This window comes from Balaenoptera acutorostrata, chromosome 20, assembly GCF_949987535.1.
Source record: "Balaenoptera acutorostrata chromosome 20, mBalAcu1.1, whole genome shotgun sequence".
In the NCBI taxonomy this organism is placed as follows: domain Eukaryota; kingdom Metazoa; phylum Chordata; class Mammalia; order Artiodactyla; family Balaenopteridae; genus Balaenoptera; species Balaenoptera acutorostrata.
Window position 1 is genome coordinate 10,467,857 of NC_080083.1, and position 17,697 is coordinate 10,485,553.

General features: G+C 40.9%; 2 protein-coding genes across 2 annotated transcripts in view; both read right to left on the reverse strand.

Moving 5' to 3' along the window:
* ZNF232 (zinc finger protein 232) overlaps positions 1-17,697 on the reverse strand; it is a 41,366-nt gene that overhangs the window by 22,304 nt on the left and 1,365 nt on the right. The window contains exon 2 of the mRNA XM_028168175.2: positions 16,096-16,165. The gene's annotated coding sequence lies outside the window, so the exon portion shown is untranslated. The remainder of the gene's footprint in view (positions 1-16,095; positions 16,166-17,697) is intronic.
* ZNF594 (zinc finger protein 594) lies at positions 53-9,408 on the reverse strand. Its single transcript, XM_007198428.2, is given in 1 exon segment — positions 53-9,408. A coding segment is annotated over 1 exon segment (1,992 nt). The 3' UTR covers positions 53-7,416.

The window sequence follows — 17,697 nt, forward strand, 5'->3', positions numbered from 1 at the left end:
TTGCATCTCCCTCCCACCCTCCCTACCCCACCCCTCTAGGTGGTCACAGAGCACCAAGCTGATCTCCCTGTGCTATGTGGCTGCTTCCCACTAGCTATCTATTTTACATTTGGTAGTGTATATATGTCCATGCCACTCTCTCACTTTGTCCCAGCTTACACTTTCCCCTCCCTGTGTCCTCAAGTCCATTCTCTATGTCTGCATTTTTATTCCTGTCCTGCCCCTAGGTTCTTCAGAACCATTTTTTTAGATTCCATATATATGTGTTAGCATACGGTATTTGTTTTTTCTTTCTGACTGACTTCACTCTGTATGACAGTCTCTAGGTCTATCCACCTCACTACAAATAACTCAATTTCATTTCTTTTTATGGCTGAGTAATATTCCATTGTATATATGTGACACATCTTCTTTATCCATTCATCTGTTGATGGACACTTAGGTTGCTTCCATGTCCTGGCGATTGTAAATAGAGCTGCAGTGAACATTGTGGTATGTGACTCTTTTTGAATTATGGTTTTCTCAGGGTATATGCCCAGAAGTGGGATTGATGGGTCATATGGTAGTTCTATTTTTAGTTTTTTAAGGAACCTCCATACTGTTCTCCATAGTGGCTGTATCAATTTACATTCCCACCAACAGTGCAAGAGGGTTCCCTTTTCTCCACACCCTCTCCAGCATTTACTGTTTGTAGATTTTTTTATGACGGCCATTCTGACTGGTGTGAGATGATATCTCATTGTAGTTTTGATTTGCATTTCTCTAATGATTAGTGATGTTGAGCATCCTTTCATGTGTCTGTTGGCAATCTGTATATCTTCTTTGGAGAAATGTCTATTTAGGTCTTCTGCCCATTTTTGGATTGGGTTTTTTTTTTTTTTGATATTGAGCTGCATGAGCTGCTTGTATATTTTGGAGATTAATCCTTTGTCAGTTGCTTCATTTGCAAATATTTTCTCCCATTCTGAGGGTTGTCTTTTCATCTTGTTTATGGTTTCCTTTGCTGTGCAAAAGCTTTGAAGTTTCATTAGGTCCCATTTGTTTATTTTTGTTTTTATTTCCATTTCTCTAGGAGCTGGGTCAAAAAGGATCTTGCTGTGATTTATGTCATTGAGTGTTCTGCCTATGTTTTCCTCTAAGAGTTTTAGTGTCTGGCCTTACATTTAGGTCTTTAATCCATTTTGATTTTATTTTTATTTTTTTTATTTTTTATTTTATTTTATTTTATTTTTGTGTATGGTGTTAGGGAGTGTTCTAATTTCATTCTTTTATATGTAGCTGTCCAGTTTTCCCAGCACCACTTATTGAAGAGGCTGTCTTTTCTCCATTGTATATTCTTGCCTCCTTTATCAAAGATAAGGTGACCATATGTGGTGAGTTTATCTCTGGGCTTTCCATCCTGTTCCATTGATCTATATTTCTGTTTTTGTGCCAGTACCATACTGTCTTGATTTGTAGTATAGTCTGAAGTCAGGGAGCCTGATTCCTCCAGCTCCATTTTTCTTTCTCAAGATTGCTTTGGCTAGTCAGGGCCTTTTGTGTTTCCATACAAATTGTGAAATTTTTTGTTCTGGTTCTGTGAAAAATGCCATTGGTAGTTTGATAGGGATTGCACTGAATCTGTAGATTGCTTTGGGTAGTATAGTCATTTTCACAATGTTGATTCTTCCAATCCAAGAACATGGTATATCTCTCCATCTGTTTGTATCATCTTTAATTTCTTTCATCAGTGTCTTATGGTTTTCTGCATACAGGTCTTTTGTCTCCTTAGGTAGGTTTATTCCTAGGTATTTTATTCTTTTTGTTGCAGTGGTAAATGGGAGTGTTTCCTTAATTTCTCTTTCAGATTTTTCATCATTAGTGTATAGGAATGCAAGAGATTTCTGTGCATTAATTTTGTATCCTGCAACTTTACCAAATTCATTGATTACCTCTAGTAGTTTTCTGGTAGCATCTTTAAGATTCTCTATGTATAGTATCATGTCATCTGCAAACAGTGACAGTTTTACTTCTTCTTTTCCGATTTGGATTCCTTTTATTTCTTTTTCTTCTCTGATTGCTGTGGCTAAAACTTCCAAAACTATGTTGAATAATAGTGGTGAGAGTGGGCAACCTTGTCTTGTTCCTGATCTTAGTGGAAATGGTTTCAGTTTTTCACCATTGAGAACGATGTTGGCTGTGGGTTTGTCATATATGGCCTTTATTATGTTGAGGTAAGTTCCCTCTATGCCTACTTTCTGGAGGGTTTCTTATCATAAATGGGTGTTGAACTTTGTCAAAAGCTTTTTCTGCATCTATTGAGATGATCACATGGTTTTTCTCCTTCAATTTGTTAATATGGTTTATCACATTGATTTGCGTATATTGAAGAATCCTTGCATTCCTGGGATAAACCCCACTTGATCATGGTGTATGATCCTTTTAATGTGCTGTTGGATTCTTTTTGCTAGTATTTTGTTGAGGATTTTTGCATCTATGTTCATCAGTGATATTGGCCTGTAGTTTTCTTTTTTTGTGGCATCTTTGTCTGGTTTTGGTATCAGGGTGATGCTGGCCTCATAGAATGAGTTTGGGAGTGTTCCTCCTTCTGCTATATTTTGGAAGAGTTTGAGAAGGATAGGTGTTAGCTCTTCTCTAAATGTTTGATAGAATTCGCCTGTGAAGCCATGTGGTCCTGGGCTTTTGTTTGTTGGAAGATTTTTAATCCCAGTTTCAATTTCAGTGCTGGTGATTGGTCTGTTTATATTTTCTATTTCTTCCTGGTTCAGTCTCAGAAGGTTGTGCTTTTCTAAGAATTTGTCCATTTCTTCCAGGTTGTCCATTTTATTGGCATATAGTTGCTTGTAGTAATCTCTCATGATCCTTCATATTTCTGCAGGGTCAGTTGTTACTTCTCTTTTTTCATTTCTAATTCTATTGATTTGAGTCTTCTCCCTTTTTTCTTGATGAGTCTGGCTAATGGTTTATCAATTTTGTTTATCTTCTCAAAGAACAAGCTTTTAGTTTTATTGATCTTTGCTATCGTTTCCTTCATTTCTTTTTCATTTATTTCTGATCTGATCTTTATGATTTCTTTCCTTCTGCTAACTTTGGGGTTTTTTTGTTCTTCTTTCTCTAATTGCTTTAGATGTAAGGTTAGGTTGTTTGAGATGTTTCTTGTTTCTTGAGGTAGGACTGTATTGCTATAAACTTCCCTCTTAGAACTGCTTTTGCTGCATCCCATAGGTTTTGGGTCGTTGTATTTTGTCATTTGTTTCTGGGTAGTTTTTGATTTCCTCTTTGATTGCTTCAGTGATCTCTTGGTTATTTAGTAGTGTATTGTTTAGCCTCCATGTGCTTGTATTTTTTACAGACTTTTTCCTGTAATTGATATCTAGTCTCATAGTGTTGTGGTCAGAAAAGATACTTGCTATGATTTCAATTTTCTTAAATTTACCAAGGCTTGATTTGTGACCCAAGATATGATCTATCCAGGAGAATGTTCCTTGAGCACTTGAGAAGAAAGTATAATCTGCTGTTTTTGGATGGAATGTCCTATAAATATCAATTAAGTCCATCTTGTTTAAAGTATCATTTAAGGCTTGTGTTTCCTTATTTATTTTCATTTTGGATGATCTGTCCTTGGTGAAAGTGGGGTGTTAAAGTCCCCTACTATGACTGTGTTACTGTTGATTTCCCCTTTTATAGCTGTTAGCATTTGCCTTATGTATTGAGGTGCTCCTATGTTGGGTGCATAAATATTTACAATTGTTATGTCTTCTTCTTGGATTCCCTTGATCATTATGTAGTGTCCTTCTTTGTCTCTTGTAATACTCTTTATTTTAAAGTCTGTTTTGTCTGATATGAGAATTGCTACTCCAGCTTTCTTTCGATTTCCATTTGCATGGAATATCTTTTTCCATCCCCTCACTTTCAGTCTGTATGTCTCCCTAGGTCTGAAGTGGGTCTCTTGTAGACAGCATATATATGGGTCTTGTTTTTGTATCCATTCAGCCAGTCTACGTCTTTTGGTTGGAGCATTTAATCCATTTACATTTAAGGTAGTTATCGATATGTATGTTCTTATTACCATTTTCTTAATTGTTTTGGGTTTGTTATTGTAGGTCTTTTCCTTCTCTTGTGTTTCCTGCCTAGAGTAGTTCCTTTAGCATTTGTTGTAAAGCTGGTTTGGTGGTGCTGAATTCTCTTAGCTTTTGCTTGTCTGTAAAGGTTTTAATTTCTCCGTCGAATCTGAATGAGATCCTTGCTGGCTAGAGTAATCTTGGTTGTAGGTTTTTCCCTTTCATCACTTTAAATATGTCCTGCCACTCCCTTCTGGCTTGCAGAGTTTCTGCTGAAAGATCAGCTGTTAACCTCATGGGGATTCCTTTGTATGTTAATTGTTGCTTTTCCCTTGCTGCTTTTAATACTTTTTCTTTGTATTTAATTTTTGATAGTTTGATTAATATGTGTCTTGGCGTGTTTCTCCTTGGATTTATCCTGTATGGGACTCTCTGTGCTTCCTGGACTTGACTGACTATTTCCTTACCCATAATAGGGAAGTTTTCAACTATAATCTCTTCAAATATTTTCTTAGTCCCTTTTTTTTTCTCTTCTTCTCCTGGGACCCCTATAAGTCAAATGTTGGTGAGTTTTATGTTGTACCAGAGGTCTTTGAGATTGTCCTCATTTCTTTCATTCTTTTTTCTTTATTCTGCTCTGCATTCGTTATTTCCACTAGTTTATCTTCCAGGTCACTTATCCGTTCTTCTGCCTCAGTTATTCTCCTATTGATTCCTTCTAGGGAATTTTAAATTTCATTTATTGTGTTGTTCATCATTGTTTGTTTGCTCTTTAGTTCTTCTAGGTCCTTGTTAAACGTTTCTTGTATTTTCTCCATTCTATTTCCAAGATTTTGGATCATCTTTACTATCATTACTCTGAATTCTTTTTCAGGTAGACTGCCTATTTCCTCTTCATTTGTTTGGTCTGGTGGGTTTTTACCTTGCTCCTTCATCTGCTGTGTATTTCTCTGTCTTCTCATTTTGCTTAACTTGCTGTGCTTGGGGTCTCCGTTTCGCAGGCTGCAGGTTCGTAGTTCCCATTGTTTTTGGTTTCTGCTCCCAGTGGGTAAGGTTGGTTCAGTGGGTTGTGTAGGCTTCCTGGTGGAGGGGACTGGTGCCTGTGTTCTGGTGGATGAGGCTGGATCTTGTCTTTCTGGTGGGCAGGACCACGTCCAGTGGTGTGTTTTGGGGTGTCTGTGAACTTATTATGATTTTAGGCAGCCTCTCTGCTAATGGGTGGGGCTGTGTTCCTGTCTTGCTGGTTGTTTGGCATAGGGTGTCCAGCACTGTAGCTTGCTGGTCGTTGAGTGGAGCTGGGTCTTAGCGTTGAGATGGAGATCTCTGGGACAGCTTTCGCCGTTTGCTATTACGTGGGGGCTGGCGGTCTCTAGTGGACCAATGTCCTGAACTTGACTTTCCCACCTCAGAGGCTCAAGTCTGACACCCGGCCAGAGCACCAAGACCCTGTCAGCCACACAACTCAGAAGAAAAGGGAGAAAAAGAAAGAAAGGAAGGAAGGAAGGATAAAATAAAGTTATTAAAATAGAAAAAATTATTTAAAATTTAAAAATTAAAAAATAATAAAAAAAAAAGAGAAGGAAAGAAGAGAGCAACCAAACCAAAAAACAAATCCACCAGTGATAAAAGTGCTAAAAACTATACAAAAAAACAAAACAAAACAAATAAAAATACCGGACAGTCAGAACCCTAGGACAAATGGCAAAAGCAAAGCTATACAGACAAAATCACACAAAGAAGCATACACATACACACTCACAAAAAGAGAAAAAGGAAAAAAAATATATATATATATAAAATAAAAAAAGGAAGAGCGCAACCAAATCAATAAATCTACCAATGATAATAAGCTCTAAATACTAAACTAAGATTAACATAAAACCAGAAACATATTAGATGCGGAAAGCAAACCCCAAGTCTACAGTTGCTCCCAAAGTCTGCCACCTCAATTTGGGATGATTTGTTGTCTATTCAGGTATTCCAGAGATGCAGCGTACATCAATTTGATTGTGGAGATTTAATCCGCTGCTCCTGAGGCTGCTGGGAGGGATTTCCCTTTCTCTTCTTTGTTTGCACAGCTCCTGGGGTTCAGCTTTGGATTTGGCCCCACCTCTGTGTGTAGGTCGCCTGAGGGTGTCTTTTTGGGAAGTCTGAGGTCTTCTGCCAGTGTTCGGTAGGTGTTCTGTAGGAGTTGTTCCACATGTAGATGTAGTTTTGATGTATTTGTGGGGAGGAAGGTGATCTCCACGTCTTACTTCTCTGCCATCTTGAAGGCACCCCCCACTGGTCTCTTTCAGAGTTCTACTTAGACTCTCCAGTTCTCAAATAATTACAAAGCCCTGGTTCAAGATAAAACCACTCTCCTCTAATCACCTGACCTTTCACAGTTGTTGCTTTCTTCTAATTCCCAGTAACTCAGGTCACCTAAATGCTCTTCCCTGGCACTCAGTCTATTCCTATTCCCAACACCCACTGTCCTTTCTTTGCTCTTTCATTTCCTGATACTCCTAATCATCACCATTCTTTCTCTGGGGAATACCTCACTTGGCTCTTGTGTCCTGGCCTTCAGCTCTCCTGTTGTCAAGTCATTTCTATTATTTTTTGTTTCCTCTCAATTAATGTGGTGGTCCCCAACCTTCTTGGCACCAGGGACCGGTTTCATGGAATACAAATTTTCCACGGATCAGGGGTGGAGGGGGAGGAGGATGGTTCAGGAGGTAATGCGAGTGATGGGGAGCGGCAGATGAAGCTTCAGTCGCTCGCCCAATGCTCACCTCCTGCTGTGCGGTCTGGTTCCTTACAGGCCTCGGCCCAGTACCCATCCGCAGCCCAGAGGTTGGGGACCCCTGAATTAATGGATCATTCTAATTAGTATTATCACATATGCATAAGCATATTTTTATAAGGAGATAAAAGGGGAATATGTATAAAATATATATCTAATGGGAAGAACTCATCCCAGAGAAAGATTTAATCACTCTAAAGTACCTAAAACAGATTTATACTTGTCACTGGACTAGGTAGTTGAGATTGAAATGGCTCCTTCCATGAAGAATTTAGTTTGGGGGTTGCTGACAAAGTGATTTCTAATGATTTTATTAACAATGGAAGTACCGTAAAACATTCTCAATTAATTTTATCCTGGGAACCATACTCCAGTGTCAACTCTGAGGCAGAAAAAAGGTGATTATGTCCAAGAGCTTTCCCACATTACACTTATATGTTTTCCATCCAGTAGGGCTCTTCTAATGTTTTCCTACCTTCAAAGAGTTTTCAGCAATAAAAACCTTCTATTGTGCAATATGATGTGGTCTCCATCCGGTTTTTCCTATGTTCATTAGGTCTCTGTTACCTATTAGAATAAGTCCTGTTTGTGGACGCTCTTGTGTTCCCCAAGCTCCTTTCCAGTATGAAGTTTCTGATGTTTAAGAAAAGCTGTGTGCCCACTGAAGGCCTTCCCACAGTTGCTACATTCAAAGGGTTTCTCTCCAGTGTGAATTCTCTGGTGACTAACAAGGTGTGAGTTCTGACTGAAGGCCTTCCCACATTCAGGGCATTCATAGGGTTTCTCTCCAGTATGAACACGGTGGTGTTTAATGAGATCTGAGCTGCCCCTGAAAGATTTCCCACATTTATTGCACATATAAGGTTTTTCTCCACTATGAATTCTGTGATGTCTCATAAGGTCTGAGCTCTGATTGAAAGTTTTCCCACATTCTTTACATTCATAGGGTTTCTCTCCTGAATGAGTTACCTGATGTCGGATGAGGTCTGAGCTGCCTCGGAAAGTTCTACCACACTGATTGCACTGATAAGCTTTCACTTCTTGGCAAATTCTCCGCTCTTCTCTAAGCAACTCTTCCTTGCTGAATGTTTTCTCACCTTTCTCAAGTTTCTCTCCAGTATGAAGTCTCTGATGTTTGAGAAAAGCCGTGCGCCAGATGAAGGCTTTTCCGCATTCCTTACATTCATAGGGTTTCTCACCACTGTGGATTCTGTGATGCTGGACGAGGAGTGAACGCTGCCGGAAGGCTTTCCCACATTCATTGCACTGATAGGGTTTCTCTCCAGTGTGGATTTTCTGATGTGTAACAAGGTGCGACCTCTGGCTAAAGGCTTTCCCACATTCACTACATTCATTGGGTTTCTCTCCAGTGTGAGTTATCCAATGCCGAATTAGATCTGAACTTCCCCGGAAAGTTTTTCGACACTCAGTACATTCATAAGGTTTTTCTTCCCTGTGAATTTTCTGTTGTTGGATAAGAGCTAAGTCAGAAGTGCAGGCTTTTTCACATTCAAGTTCCTTTACAGTATGTAGTCTCTGATGTTTAAGAAAGGCTGTGCGCCCACTGAAGGATTTCCCACATTTGCGACATTCATGGGGTCTCTCCCCACTGTGGAGTCTCTGGTGTTCTGTGAGGCGTGAACGCTGCCTGAAGGCCTTTTCACAGGTGTTGCACTTGAAGGGTTTCTCTCCAGTATGAATTCTCTGATGTGTGACAAGGTGTGAACTCTGACTGAAGGTTTGTCCACATTCATAACATTCATAGGGTTTCTCTCCAGTGTGAATTCTGTTATGGATAATAAGATCTGAGCTTTGATTGAAGGCCTTCCTGCACTCATTACATACATATGGCTTCCCTCCACTGTGAATTCTCTGGTGCAGGACAAGGTTTGAGCTTCCCTTGAAGGCCTTTCCACACTCTTTACATTCATAGGGATTCTCATCGTTATGAATTCTCTTATGTCGGACCAGGTTAGATCTCTGATTGAAGTCTTTTCCACATTCATGACATATATAAGGTTTCTTTCCTGTGTGAATTCTCTGATGTATAATAAGATTTGAACTTTGATTAAAGTCTTTTCCACATTCACTACATACATATGGTTTCTTTCCTGTATGAATTCTCTGATGTACAATCAGGTTTGAGCTCCGATTAAAAGTTTTTCCACATTCCTTACATTCATAGGTTTTCTTTATATTACCAGTTTTCTGATGTTCCGTTATTTCTGACTTCTGTTTGAAGCTCTGGCCACAGACTTCATATCTGTGGGATCTTTCTCCTGCAGAAAGTATTTTTTCTCTTTCCTTACATCCATGGACTCTCTCTCCTGCAATGGCTTTCTTGGGGATCAGATTCACTTCCCTGATACCTCTCTCTTGGGAAGGGGGATGTCCCACTGCATCCTCTAAGGGGCTTACCCAATACCTCAATAACCTGTCCTCAGGATCACCAGTTTCAACTAACCCACATTCCTGGGAGATCTGTCTTTGGAGTCTTTCTGATACAGCCCTTGCTGAATCTTTTTCTTCAGAAATTTCCATCTTTGTCTTTCAATCTTTCATCTTATTTTTGGTTTCAGAATCTGAAATAATAAGTAGACCATTCTATAATTCCTAAAATACAAAATTTCACCTCTTTCCTACACTGGGAAGTCTCAGAGGGAGGAACAAGGAACTTGAAAGAAGACTCTTCCCTGCTGGAGCTGAGATTCAGACGTTTTTCAGAGGGATTGTGGCTACCACAGGAACACACACCCTATTGGTGGAGAAGAAACTTGCCGGGGTGCAGGCTGGAGCTGGTGTGTGTGGGTGGCCTGCAGGGTGGTGGAAGAATTCACTGGAGGTGGGCAGTCTGGAGCTGGAAGTGGCCTGTTTGATGGAGTAGGAACCTGCTGGGCCCTGAGGCCAGGCCAGAATGGGTTCACAGGAAGCAACTCACTAGGGTGATTGCCACCAGGCCTCCCACAAGTTGATCTGCTGGGAGCCACACCAATAAATAAAATAAAATAGCACACCAGCACCAGGAAAAGAAGTTCCTTCCTTTTCCTATGGCCTTGCATTTCCCTCCAGCATCCTCTATTGACAAAATCTAAATCTTGTACCAGCTGGCAAAGGAGAAATGGTCCATATCCCGTAACTTAAGCAAAGCAAAGAAGGGTAGATTTGGAGTTGAGATATGATAAATTAATAACTGATCCACTAACCATTCCTCCCAATATATCATGACATATTTAAACAAATATGAAACTATGCCTCAGAATAAAAATGCTTGGCTGCCATTTTAGTAGAAATCAATTCTCCCTTTCTCAGACCTGGCATTTTTCTTTCTGGTATTCTGGTGGAACTGCCTCCTTTGTATGGCAATTTTGTATCCTCCTGCAACTGGAAGACAGATGAGTTTATTGCCTTTGAGTGTTCATATCATCAAATCTCTGACCTTGCCCAGTCACAAAAACACATTTCTGAGCTCCTTGAGAGAGCCATTTCACCTTGGCCCGGGGGATTGGAACACTCTAGTCAGTAATCTTTTTGCAATGAATAAGAGGCAACACAGCATAGAGATTAAGAGTGTGGATTCTTAACTGACTGTGGGGCAAACTGCCTGGGTTTGAATCCTATCTCCATCACTTACTGACTGTGTGATGTTAGGCAAGTTGCTGCAGCTCTCTGTGCCTGTTTCCTCGTCTCTAAAATGTAGATAATAATAGTATTTACCTCATAGAGTTGTTATGAGAATTAAATATATGTAAAACATTTAGAACCATGCTTGGCATATAGAAAGCACTATGTAAGTGTCAGCTGCTGTTACTATTACTACTATTATCATTAATCATTACTCTTTATGCCCAAGAATTATCATTAAGTAATGTGTCCCTAGCACAAACCTCCATATCTAGGCTGGATTTTATTTATTTAATATTCAAATAAAATACTGGAAAGAATTGGCTTTGTCATAATTTTCCCTTAAAGTGATTTTTTTGGGGGTTTGTTTGATATATAGTGTTCAAAATTTAGAAACAGTTTAAAAGATGGAAAAGGCATTTCTCAAAACCCACTGAAAACAGTTAAAAGAATGACAAATGAGGTGAACTCCATCTTCAAAAAAAGGGTCATATACAGATGTCTCCCAAAGTATCATATCCTGAAAGGCATGGTCAGTGATCTTCTAATTAGATTGAAGAGATCTAGAGCCATGGCGTGGAGGCGGGTGACAGAAGCAGGGACTGTCCCATAGAGATCTAGTCTGACATATCAGAGTGGCAGGGGAAGATGCTAAAGAAGAAACAGTGCCGGCAGATCATTTAGGTTGTCTTCCACCTGGTACCTGGCTGAGGAACACTGGCAGCTGTGGAGCAAGATGAAGAAAGGAGATGAATGTGACTGTCAGACTGTGCTATGAAAGTCCAGTGATCTACAGGGCTTTTTCTGTGCCATGTTGATCTCCTGGAAACCAAAAGCTGAAGGGAGATAATGCCTGTAGATTTGATGAGAAGGTGTTTGTGGCAGCAGATCTGTATGAAGGCTTTGAGATGCCCTTGCTCAATTCCCTCTGCCTCTTCCCTCTTTCACAGAGAACCTGCTTCATGCACTGTTGAGTAGTAATCATTCAGGTAACTTTGTGGGATGTGTGCTTGAAAACAGGTGGTTGTTGCTTTAGAAAAGAAAGCAACATGGGTAACAGAGGGATTAGGAACATACCCAAGAGGAACAGCAAAGGAATTAATAGGACGCATTCAGCAGAGCTCTCCACTATCTCAAAGAAATTATAGACAAAACCACTGTTTAAATGAAAACTCAAAGAAGACATATAAGAGCTCAAAATAGATTGTAGATTATAAAAGAATAAAAAGAAGTGAGAAGTAATCTGGCAGAGCTGAAGGAAAAAAGTGGAAGGGAAAACTAAATGCATTACGTAGATGAAACTCATCAAAGAAAAAAGAAAAATAATCACTACAGGGACATGATGAGGCCTGGAGAGATGACACAGAATGCAGTGGATATAAATATGATTATAGAGAAAACAAGTTGCTACAGAAAGATATTCAAATATATATATAATTAGTGTTTCTAAAGAAGAGAAAAGAACAAACAGAACGAAAAAAAACCCATTCAAACATAACAGAAGGAAATATGGCTGAAATAAAGACTTGAGTCTACTGGAAGGATACAGTGTAGTCCATAGAAAGTTGACATAGAACAGTCCACACCAAGGCATAGCCTGGTGAAGTAACTAAATTTCAGGAATAAATGAACAAATGAAGATCTGAGGCAGAGGAGCAAGTAATGGGCAAGAGGGAATTTCAGGCTGAGTTTATACTCCTCCATGTTACACTCATGCCAGAGTATAGTAATGCCTGTAAAGTTCTGAAGAGACACAAAGTGTGACTTGATCATTTTTTACTTGGCAAACTGTTCCCTCATATTAAAATAGGCAAACGTTCTCAAGTAGGTAAAACCTCAGGGAGTATGACAGGCAGCCCTTTTTGAAAAGACCTGCTGGGCAATGAGATATAGCCAATGAAGAAATGAGTGAAAATAAACATTCAGGACCTCAGAGAACATTGTAAAACAATGGATGAGGAGTGTTGAATCAATTTAAATATGGAACTGACATTAAACAATTGGAAATTATTTTTGTAGAATAGAGGAGGAGAGGTAGTGGGAGTTAAGTATAAATTGTGTTAATTTGCCTATCTGTCATGACAGGGATCAACAGATAGCATCTCAAGTAGAAATACATAATTTTAAAAGAAGATCCAAACCTTAATATGTTTCATGATCAGTCTTTCCCCATAATTTTAGAGGAGTGATCTTTCAAAATTACAGAGAAACAGACTTCCCTGCTGGTCCCGTGGTTAAGACTCTGAGCAGTGGTTAAGACTCTGCGCTTCCACTGCAGTGGGCGCGGGTTTGATCCCTGGTTGGGGAACTAAGATCCCGCATGCCACACATAGTGCAGCGAAAAATAAAATAAAATTACAGAGAAACACTTTTTTTTTTTGGCTGCGCCTCGTGGCATGCAGGATCCTAATTCCCCGACCAGGGATCGAAACTGTGCCCCCTGCAAACCGCGCCCCCTGCACTGGAAGTGCAGAGTCAACCACTGGACTGCCAGGGGAGTTCCCACTTTTTCCATTTTTGATCATAAAAATACTACATGCTCATTATAGGAAAAATCAAGAGTAGAGAAGAGCACAGAGAAGAAACTAAAGATAACCAATATTTTGTTGTATATTCTCCCAGTCTTATTTCTGGGCATAAATTTTTTTCTGATACAAAAATGGGATCACAGTATACATGCCCTTATTGTCCTCTTTGCCCTGCTTGTGATACTGGAGCTGGACCCTGGAAACAGTTCCCTTTTGTTGGCTGGCTTTGTCAATAGAGGGTGCTGGAGGAACACTGTAAGCCACACAAAGAGAAAGGGGTTTCTCTTGGTACTTTTGAGCTGCTTTGTCTTTTGGTGGGGCCCCCGAATCAATATAAGGGAGGCTTGATAGGGTAGACCAACCAGCTCTGGCCTACCCAACCCTCCAGTGAGTTTTTCCACTACCCAGCAGGCCTTTCCTACGGATTACCTCTAGCCTGCCTGCACCCTTCAGTGAATTTCTCTGTCATTTGGCAGGCCATGCTGACAGACATGCCCTCTGACAAATTTCTTTACACCAGCAGGCTGTGTTTCTTTGGCAACCACAACCCATCCAAAAAAGTCTGAATCCCTGCTTTGGGGTGGGGGGAGCCCTCTTCTAAATTTGTGGTTCCTTCCTTATTTACTCCTCCTTAGTCCTAGAGGTAAGACGGCTTCCTGCGTTATCTATTTCTATACTCCTTAGAGTTTTCTTTAGATCCTTTTAGTAGTTAGCTACCTTTACCGGTTAAATATTCTTTATATTAAATGTCCCTTGTTTAAACTACTGGTATAGTTTTTGTCTCCTGACTGGATCCTGACTGATACAGGTACATATTATCATTTCATTTTAGTTCTAGAACAAAGTGAAGATGATACAAGAAGAATAGGAAGGGGGCTAAGAAAGAGGAAACAAAAATTTGTTTAGAAATAGTGCTAAAAGGACTCCCCTCCGTAAGAATCATTAGGGTCAACCTTTACCACAGGCATAGGTATGGCAAAGTACCCAGTCCTTAGTCCCACACAGCATTCCCTGCAGAGATGAATGGCATTCTCTGCTCAACATTTTCATCCAATTCCATAGGTGAAAGGAATAGGGAGTAATTTAAGGAACTCTTCGCCTCAGAGGATGTCTGGAGAAGGGTACAGTTTCTGAAACATAGGCTTGATCAGAGATGAGTCCTCCTCTACAATCCAATCCAGCTGAACTCAGAGCTTCTGGGAAAAGGGCATTGTTATTTCATATCATTCACTGATGTGTTCACCTAACTTACATTAACTAACCACCCACCATATTCCAGACACTGTACTAGGTACTGGCAATACAAAGGTGAACATCCCTGCCCTCAAGGAACTTACAGTTCAATGAAGGGAGATATATGTGTAAATGGACAAGAAGATAGTGTGGCCAGTGCTGGAATAAGGTGAGCACTGTCCAGTATGGGAGAACCTGAATCAATGAAACATGGTAACTGCAAGTGGGGGAAGAAAGGATTCAAGAATGACTTTCAGTTTTCTGGCTTAGGCAATGGGTGGGATATGGTGCTGTTTATGAAGACAGGGGTCAGAGAAGGAAGAGTAGGTTTGGAGGGTGGGAGAATAGGTCCAAAGATCTGATGATGAGTCGAGTTTTTCGTCATCTCTTGGTTTCTAATAGGAACCAAGCTCAGGGAAAGGCAAGGAGTTGTCAACTCCACAGATTAGGCTAGGTGCCCTTCAACAAAGAGCAGAAGCATCTTATCTTGTCTCCAAGACTCAAAGCCATTGGGAATCCTTAATCCTCCAATTCCACTGAGCTCTTTAAAACCTTTTCTTGTTTTTTGCTTTTCAACCGAAACTCAGAGAATTTGGGGTGCATAGAATCTAAATTAGAGGACAGAGCCCCTACTCGGTGAGACCAGCTCTGTCTCTTCCTCTAGTATCTCTGCCATGCAGGGATTCCACTGAGTGTGGACCTGAGGCCCAGCATCCTTCTGCGATTCATTCACAGCCACATCCTGCAACAATCTTGAATTCCTGAAACAGAAGTTCCTGTTCTGCAACTACCCAATAGGGAGCTGGCAGCAGATACTCCATAGCTTCCCTTTCCTTTTTAAATCTCTACTACTTCCTGCATTCCCTTGGTCTCAGTAGATAATCTTGCCCCTCGCTTTAAAAATATGTGAGACCACGTGGTAAAAATCACCTCACGTTACTCTCTCTTTGCAATGACTCCTCATCTTTACTGTATTTTGTCTCTTCCATTCTCTAGTATTTATTGCTCTTTAACTGAGCCCCTATGATGGGCCAAGCACCATGCTAGGTGGTTAGAATACAATAATGAGGACAGAGTCCCTGCCCTTGACTAGCGTGTGGTGTTAATTAAATGTGTTAAATGCACAATAAGGGTAAGTGTGGGTGCCGTGGGACCTCATGAGAAGAGCACAACCTGAGGGGGGTGGGATGGGTGAGGAAACTTCCTGAAGGAAGCAGCTTCTAAGGTGAGGCCTGAAAGACAACTTGAGATAACTAGACTAAAAGAAGAAGGGCTTTTCAGATTGAGGCTAAAGCATGTACAAAGGCCAGGAGGTGAGAGAAGCTACGATGTGTTCATGGATGCACAATATGACTGAAGCCCAGAATACAGACAGTAAACGATGAAGCTGGGGAAGCGGCGGTCAAACCACGGAGGGCCGTGTATCCCAGGCTAAGAAGCTTGGCCTTTCTCCTGAAGGCAGTGGGGAACCCCGGAAGAGATTAAAGCAGGAGAATGACACAATTAGATTTATCTTTTTAAAAGACTGCTCTGACAGCTTATGGAGAACAGACTAGAGGGTGCAAGGCTGAAAGCTGGGATATTGCTTAGGAAACTACAGCAGAATCTATGATGGAGACAGTGAGGGCCTCATCACTGACAGTGAGTTACTGGGACTGGAGACATTTTAAAGTATATTAAAGAAGCAAAAACAGGGAGAATCGGTGCTGTCCTGAACGGAAGGTGTGAGGGAAAAGAGAAGGCATTAAGGATGACACCCAAGTTTCTAGCTTGGACAACTGCCTAAGCTGGGTAGTGGGACTGAAAGAGTGGCGGTGAGGGGGAGGAGGTGGTGAATTCCACTTCAGACATGTTATATTTGACGTACCTGTGCGGCATCCAGGAGAAAACTTCTGAGAAGCCAATGAATCAGTGGGTCAGGAACGCAGGAGGAAAATCTAGAATGGACACACAGATTTTGGAATCATCAGCATATAAGTAGTATCTAAAGCAGAAAAGTGACACTGGCGATTACAGCTCGGAGGCAGCTTAGAGTTCTGAACACAACAGGGCTTTGGAAGCAAGCAGAACCAAATTAGAATCCCAGCTTCTTAATCTCCCCCAACTATAATTTCTGCAAATGTAAAGCAGAAATACCACTTCTCCAAAGTGTTATTGTACACATTTTAAAAAACCCATCCCGGGAATTCCCTGGTGGTCCAGTGGTTAGCACTTGGCACTTTCACTGCCGTGGCCTGGGTTGGGGAACTAAGATCCGCAAGCCATGCGGCACAGCAAAACAAACACCAACAAAAAACAACCCCCCCCCCAAAAAAACCCCACCCCAATGTATATAAAGCCACACACCTCTACAGTGTAAGCCTCCCAAGAGTGTAAGCTCTGTGGGGATGGGGGTCTTTGTTTTGTGCAGTGTTGCAACAGTACCTGGACCATAGTGGGTGCTCAATTAAAAATCATTGAATAGGGGCTTTCCTGGTGGCACAGTGGTTAAGAATCCGCCTGCCAGTGCAGGGGACATGGGTTCGAGTCCTGGTACGGGAAGATCCCACATGCCGTGGAGCAGCTAAGCCCGTGCGCCACAACTACTGAAGCCCGCGCGCCTAGAGCCCGTGCTCCGCAACAAGAGAAGCCACCGCAATGAGAAGCCCGCGCACCGCAACAGAGAGTAGCCCCTGCTCACCGCAACTAGAGAAAGCCTGCGCGTAGCAACAAAGACCCAACTCAGCCATAAGTAAATAAATAAATAAATTTATTTTAAAAAATCATTAAATAAATGAATAGTAGGTTAACTCTCTTCCCTCTTTCCCTTGACTAATCCCTGAAATTCTTTTCTCCCTTGGCTTCCATAATGCATGATACTCCACCCACTCTACTTTTTTTTATTGTCTTTACCCTTTCAGCTTTTCCTTCCTTCTAGTCCTCTCCTTTTATATTCAGTATCTCAATGACCATATCACCTCTGGCTTCAGTGATCACTTTTGTCCAGAATGAATCATAAATCTAAAACTCCTATCCCTCACCTACATTGTAGTCTATATTCACAATGCATCTTCAGTCCAATGTCTTACTGACAGTCAAGAAGAATCAAATGCATAAAAAAGAACTCAACATTTTGCTTCTAAATGTATTCCCTCTTCTTACTATCTATTTCTGCCCAAATGACCAGTTTTCACTGAACAAATATTTAACATGAGCCTATAGTGTCCAGGCACTGTTCTAGGCCCTGGGATACTCTGGTGAAGAAGCCCCTAATGGGGCTTGTATTCTAGGGGTTCCTAAGCCAGAAACGCAGTAGTATTTTTTTTTTTAATTAAAAATACTTTATTGCTAAAAAATTCTAACCATCATCTGAGTCTTTAGTTAGTCATTATCTTTTTTCAACAGTAACATCAAAGATCACCAGTCACGGGCTTCCCTGGTGGCGCAGTGGTTGAGAATCTGCCTGCTAATGCAGGGGACACGGGTTCGA